Here is a 7175-nt window from a genome sequence, read left to right on the forward strand (position 1 = left end):
GGTCCCCAAGTACTTCCATTGAGCAGCTCTGAGCCCGCTTCTCAGCCCCACCCTGTAGATGCTCCTCTGTCCTCTCTCTCCCGCTCTCACCCTCCTGGGGGTCAACCACAGCACCCCTATGTTGTTCCCTCTGGACCGGCTCCCCCAGCCCCTGAGGCTTCTGGGCAGGGGAGGACGTCGCATTTGGGTGACATGTGAAGGCCCCATGGTCTTGGGCACCTCTCACCTCTCTCTGCCTTCACAGGCCTCTGTTCCCAGTAGCCTCGTCCCCAAGCCCCTTCCTCCCTGGCCAAGAGGCCACATATGTCCACGAGGTCAGGGCACGGAGGCCTCAGTTTCTCCATGTTTACAGTGACGGGGTTGGCATGATTTTCTCTGACACTTGGTAGGTTCACTGCCCTCTCTACACCTGACAGAACCCCCAGGGATCAAAGAGCTGCTTTCTGGTCAGAAAGCAGGGGGAGGTGTCATGAGCTCATCTGACAGGCTGATGGGAAGGGTCTGCTGGAAGGCAGAGGGGCCCAGCTGTGGAGCATGCTGGGAGTGAGAGATGGAGGGAAGAAGGAGCAGCTGAGGCCAGAGCTAGAAGCTGGCCGGGCCCAGCCAGGGGGTGGGGAGGGGCACATGGTGTCCAGCATATATTGGGAACATTGACCCATTCGAGCTTGTTTGGAAAGTCTGGAGGGAGCGCGGGGAGCCAGGGCAGCAGGGATGACCAGCTGGGGTCTTGTTAGCAGCCGGGTGAGCAGCTCATGTAGTTCTAAGACAGTGGTTTTCAACCTTCTGGCCCTTTAAATACAGTTTCTTAGTTGTGACCCAACCATAAAATAATTTTCGTTGCTACTTCATAACTGTAATGTTGCTACTGTTATGAATCGTCATGTAAATATCTGATATGCAGGATGGTCTTAGGTGACCCCTGTGAAAGCGTCGTTCAACCGCCAAAGGGGTCGCGACCCACAGGTTGAGAACTGCTATTCTAAGAGGAGCTGGTCGCTGGGGTCAGGGTCTGGCCGGTTTCCCCAGCAAGAAGTAGGATAGCTGGTAGGCCCCGGAGCTCCAAGTGAGGGGCTGTGGAAGTCTTCAACACAAACCGGACTCTGCTCAAAGTGACTTGTACCTGTGAGGACTTGGGTGCCAGGGCTCTCGCAGAGGACAAGCTGACTACAGACCACTCACCAGGCGGCATCTGAAGTGGCTCTTCTGGGTCTGCCTTGCCTGGCGGCCTGGCCAAAGCTAAGGCAACAGCATCAGGGTCAGCGTCTGTGTTTAGGAGGGGCCAGAGGACACCACACCAACATGAAATGGGCTTTGTTGTCTAACGTCTCGGTGGGTTCTCAAGCCAGGCATTGGGTGTGGAAGCAGGGGGGTGTTTGTAGCTGAGGGACAGCCTTTATGATCGGGGCCACCTGCTGCCCCAGGCCAGTGCTAGGCAGAGAGAAGGGCGCTAGCTGCTTGTCCGAAGAATGTGCTTCATCTCGCTCCCTCCTAAGAAACGGGCAGGGCCCTGACTGGTTTGGCTCAGTGGATAGAGCATCAGCCTGTGGACTGAAGGGTCCCAGGTTCGATTCTGGTCAAGGGCACGTACCTTGGTTGTGGGCACATCCCCAGTGGGGAGTGTGCAGGGGACAGCTGAATTGATGTTTCTCTCTCATCAATGTTTCTAACTCTCTGTCCCTCTCGCTTTCTCTCTGTAAAAAATCAATAAAATATGTTTAAAAGAAAAAAAAAGAAAGGAACGGGCAGGGTTGGTGGTAGCTGCTGACTTCCCAAGCTCACACAATTGGCGGAGGTGGCCATGGGGTCTTCTGTAATCCTTCACTGATGGCTTAGATGGTGGGGCAGATCTCTCAGGAGCAAATGACCTTGAGGAAATGTGGAGGTCAGAGGAAGAGAGCCGTAATCTCCCCCGGCCTCAAAGTACTGCCAATAAGCCGTCTCCGCGCTGGAGCAGTTGATGGAAACTTCGCCGCTGCTGCTTCCCAGCTCAGGAGGCTATAGCCTTTGACTGCGTGATAAGAAATTGCCAGGCACCTCCTAATTACAATTATCATTATCGTGGATGTCTTTCTTAATTACTTTCTTATAATTAGCAGTTGCCTTTTCCTCAGCATTTGTGTACTTTGCAGATTTGCTGACATTTGAGAGCCTCAAAAATAGGGACATTTGGGGAGGATGGCCGAAAGATGGGGGAAGCAGGAGAGGAACCCATTCCTTTCGGGTAGCCTGATAGATTTCATGGCAGAAAGCAATTGGGGAAAGCAAATGATGGGTGTGACAGGTCATTTCCCGAGCAGACGGGGAAAGAGCAAGGGTGTGGATGGAGGGGTGAGGCTTCACGGAGAGTCGCCGAGTGTTAAACCTTGCAGAAGACATTCTTGAAAAGCCACCAAGGCCGCCATTCTTCAGGCTTGGGTTTCACCTCAGGAAACAAGGCTGGGATGAAGCACACTCTAGTGGGATGCATTTCGGAGTTAATTAAATAGCTGAGGTCTGGGGTGGCTTGGTTTTTCTCCAAAGCCAGTGATGCGCTCGGCACATCCATGGGCCTGGGGGAGTCATTGTAAAGTGGTTTATGCTCCTTGACCAGATGGTTGGTTTTCATTGTCTGTTCCTGTTCTTCCTCCCTCTCTCCCGGCCCCTGTAGCCCTGTGTACGGAGGAGTGCGTGCACGGCCGCTGTGTTTCCCCCGACACCTGCCACTGTGAGCCTGGCTGGGGAGGACCCGACTGCTCCAGTGGTGAGTCTGGGGTCTTTGAGGGTTGGATGGCACTCTGGCTCTGGCTCAGGAGGGCCTGGGCTGAGTACAGCCTGAATTATTCGTGTTGGGCGTCAGCTGCCTGGGCTAGCGCAGGCATCAGGGGAAAGGCCTACCTGCAGTTTGGTGCATGATGGTACGTGGAGGAGAGGGTGTGAGGGGCGTAGGGGTAACGGTTTGTGGAATTCTGGAGCAGCATTGTGTGTTGCGTATGTATGTGTGGGGATTGTGGTGTCATCTGTACAACTCTGACTTTTGATAAAACACCTCGAGGTGCAGACCCAGGAAGTCACTGTGGTCAAGGCCTGGTCCTTAGCTTTGCTGGCCCAAAAGCTTAGTTTTGTGGGTGCTCATGGAGGCTCAGGGGACTGACTCATGAGCCCGGTGGGCACTGGGATGCCTCTGCCCAAAGGTAGGAGAACAGGACACTTGGAGGGGAAGGTACCTGTGCTTCCCATCTCTCTGGGGAAGGCTTCCTGGTAAGCAGGGAGTGAGGCAGATGCTCTTGGGACTGATCAAGTGACACACAGGACATTGTCTCCACTGTGGGGCTGGCCAATGAGAGGATGGGTCTTCATAACAGCTGCTCAGGGGAGTCCTTTGCCAAGAGCCCAGGTAAAGGCAAATCCTTCCCCTCTGGCTGATTTCCCCTAAATACTTACAACTGACCCCCTTTCCAATGATGCATCTTGCAATCCATGATTGGTTAAGACATGGTCTTACTTGATTTTCAAAGAGGGCTTGATAGTGTTGAAGCCCATTTCCTTCCTGTTTGAGGTGAGGTAGAGTGACTTCCCTTTTTATTGTGACTTGAGTAGAGCACATAGCTAAGCTAATCCATTAGGGATCTAGCCCCATTATGGACCCATCTTTGGCAGCCACTGTCCCATGGTGGTGAAAACATGGAGAGGGAATATTGGGTGGCCCAATGTGGTGCTTTTGCCCCTTTTCAATCTCTGCTGGGGTGGAAACATCTAACAATGGTCCTTTTTTTCTAAAGGCCTTTCCTGGAGCCTCCGTGTCTGCCTGGTACATGAGAGCATACTGACCAAAGCAAGGCTGGGTGTGCTTTTGTTTTGAGCCTGGGTGGTTATCTCGGATCAGGGAGTCCAAGGTCCATTTGGGTTCAAAAGACTCTCCAATGTGTTGGTGACTGACGGGGATGTGGTGGGCTCCTTCTCCCATCAGTTTTACCGCTTTGAGGTGTGCCACACTGAGACAGGACAGGGACTCCTCTAGACAATGAAGGGTAAACCCGAGGGACATGCGAGTTAACAGAGTGTGCTCAACCAGTCTTTCTGTGAACGACAGGAAACATGCTGGTTGAAATACCTGAGAGCTCCTCCCCGCCCCCTTGTCCCTGTTCTGTTTTGTGTAATTTTTCTTACAATGAATCTTTGATGAAAAACTATCTAAGTTGGATTAGGTGAGCTCTGCTGGGACAGATCTGCTTGCTGCTGCTGGATTATAATGCCAAGGGCAGCCTGATGGAGGCTGAAATACATCCTGAGTCCCAGGGGTCCCCAGTGCATATAAATCACCATTTGGTACCAGTGTGTTTGTTGCTTATGATGTGCTGGACTGTGCTGGGCAGGGAGCAGGCCCTGGAGGGTTTCTCAGGCAGGGGCCTCTCAGGGTTTCCGGGCTGGGGAAGGAACTAGAATGAAGGCAGCATTCGATGAACAGGACCAGGCAGTTTAGAGTAAACTTGGCCTCTGGAGTGAGTTTATCAAGCACGAAGGGAAACAGCCTTGCTACTTTATATTACAGAACAGGGCTCCCCAATTTCCTCACCCTCAAATCAGTCATCAGACTTGGTGCTGAGCAGCCACAGCTGTTTTCTCAATAAATCCACCCTCATGGGTCGAAGAGCCACCACCCCTGGGTGTACTCAAAGGCATGTACTACTAAGTCCATAGGAAGTCCTAAAGGACGCATTCCAACCCTGTTTTGAGGGATAGCTGCATTGAATGAAGGGAATTCAGAGTCTCACTCTCAAAATCCTTCAGAGCAGTGAATGTTTAGATGCCCTGCCATGAGTTTTCAAACTTCTTGAATTTCCCCCCATTAACAAGGAGCTCACTGCCTCCCATGGAAGCACATTCTGACTATTGGGAAGTTTTCATTTCTCTTGAGTGGAAATCTGTCTCTAGCTTCTACCAGTTGGTTCTCACTCATGATAAAGGCCAGGGCAGCCATGACCCTCCTTGCCATGTTGGAATTTCTTCCAAGGAGCTCAGTGGACAAGGCCACTGTGTATGGAAAGGTGGTCATCTCAGAGCACGTGATAATAGCCACTGAGGCCACATAGAATAAACCAGAGTCCCCTTCCGTGGATCAGCCTTTCAAATATGGTAAGGTAGCCATCACTTCCCGCCCCCAAGTCTTCATTCTCCAAGCTCCTTTGTTTCTCACGTGACATGGCCTGAACTGCCTTGCCCATCCGGTTTCTCTCCACTGTCTGCGGCCTTTATTCCTTTTAAACCAGTGATCCGCGGGCCACTGGCGGTCCACGAGGTCCGAAAGGTTGGCGACAGTTGTTTTAAACTATTATTACTTCTAGGTCTGGCCTTTATTCCTTTTCAACTATTATTCCTAGGTCTGGCCATGTAAGTGCAGCCTTGTATGAAAAAATAATAATAAAGATGAGTACTATTGATTGAATTTTACTCTGCACTAGGCACTTTATCTTCTCATTTAGTCTCCACAACAAATCTATGATGTAGGGTGTATTTTTAGCCCTCCTTTATGGATAAGAAAGTTGAAGCACAGAGAGATTAAGCAACCATCAACTGACACACAGCTAGTAAATAGTAAAACTGGGGCTGTTAGTCAAGCAAAAACGTGGGTCCTAAACCTAAACAATTATTATGCTCTCCTTCCTTCTGGATGCTCAGCCTCTATTAATACAGCCTTAGGTTGAAATGGATTAGAAGATGTAGGTGCTCACAGGGAAGGAAGGATCTGCTTGAAAGTTGGGGTCCTGAAATATTGTTGTGGCGATGGAGGAATTGGCCACGGGGCACACTGTGACTGGGTTTACTCCCAGCAGCTTGAAGCTGTTGGCTGTTGTGCCGGTGGACGCCTGTTGGCCTGCATGTGCTCTGCAGTGCCTTTGGGTCTTTGTGAGGCCTGTGTTCGTGGGGGCGGTGTTCCAATCAGTGCAGTGTGTGTCTCTGGAGACTTCTGAGTGGGATCTGCCCATAGACATGTCTATGCAGGTGACACCCTTGCAGGGAAGCTTTCATTTTTGTTGAATCAAAAGCATCATTCTTATTGTTTTCTTTTTTTTAAATATAGTTTTATTGATTTCAGAGAGGAAGGGAGAGGGAGAGGGAGATAGAAACATCAATGATGAGAAGAGAATCATTGATTGGCTGCCTCCTGCACATCCCACACTGGGGATCAAGCCCCCAACCCAGTCATGTGCCCTGACCAGGAATTGAACCGTGGCCTCCTGATTCATAGGTCAATGCTCGACCACCGAGCCACGCCGGCCAGGCATTCTTGTTGTTTTCTGATTCTAAAATTATACCTGTTCATGTTAAAAAGAAAATTCAAACGGCACCAAAAGTGTAGACAAAAAGGTTAAACCCGCACACCCAGGCCCAACCTCTTCTGGCAGTTGGGTGCTTGCCCTCCCTGTTATTTCTGAACACATTTGCACTGAGAGCTAGATCTGATACAACATGTATTATTTAGATCAAATGTATGTGCTATTCTGTGACTTGCTTTTTTTAAACTCAACTTCATGTCATGTATTCATTTCCTTGTCAACAAACATGAATTCCCCTTTCAAGTTTTTAATGGCCTTATAGATTTTCATTCTGTGCATTACCCAAGTATTTAACCAGTCTCTTATTGATGGGCATTTAGGTTCTTCATGGTTTTTCACTATCTGAGGCCCACCATCCTTTATCCAAGATCCTTGGGACCTGTTGGTTTCACAATTTATATTTTTTCAGAGTTTAGAAAAGTATATGGTGACTATATCATATATGACACATTCCCTCAGTGGGGCAATACCCTGGGATGAAATATAATAATTCTTCTGAAGTGACATGTAACTGATCACATCTAGTGGCTACAACCACAAATCAGTTCCATGGAGATTTTGTTTCTAAATGAAATTTGGTGTCGACCTGAAAAAAAATTTCCTATGGACTTTCTAGAGATTTTTGGACACGTGGATCAGGGGCCGTGGCCCTGTGTAAAAATACCGCAGTAATTCTTCTTGTGCATAAATCTGTGCCCACTTGTCCAAATTTCTTCTTAGGTTAAATTCCTGGAAGTGGCAGGGAGGGTTATAAAGATCCATCATCTACTGCCTGCCCCTGCCCTGCCCTTTGTGGCAGCCAAGGGATTTATGACTCTGATGGCTGCAAAGGGGACGAATCCAGCACTGGTGTGGGGGGCG

At 49.8% G+C, this 7175-nt stretch overlaps 1 protein-coding gene across 6 annotated transcripts in view; it reads left to right on the top strand.

Moving 5' to 3' along the window:
• The window catches only part of MEGF11 (multiple EGF like domains 11), a 237328-nt gene that overhangs the window by 52876 nt on the left and 177277 nt on the right, over positions 1-7175 (top strand). For all 6 annotated transcript variants that reach the window (XM_015568478.1, XM_015568479.1, XM_006770760.2 and 3 more), the window contains exon 4: positions 2648-2740. In XM_015568478.1, the coding sequence (XP_015423964.1) occupies positions 2648-2740 (93 nt within the window). The remainder of the gene's footprint in view (positions 1-2647; positions 2741-7175) is intronic.

The sequence above is a fragment of the Myotis davidii genome, unplaced genomic scaffold (assembly GCF_000327345.1).
Source record: "Myotis davidii unplaced genomic scaffold, ASM32734v1 scaffold461, whole genome shotgun sequence".
Lineage (NCBI taxonomy): Eukaryota > Metazoa > Chordata > Mammalia > Chiroptera > Vespertilionidae > Myotis > Myotis davidii.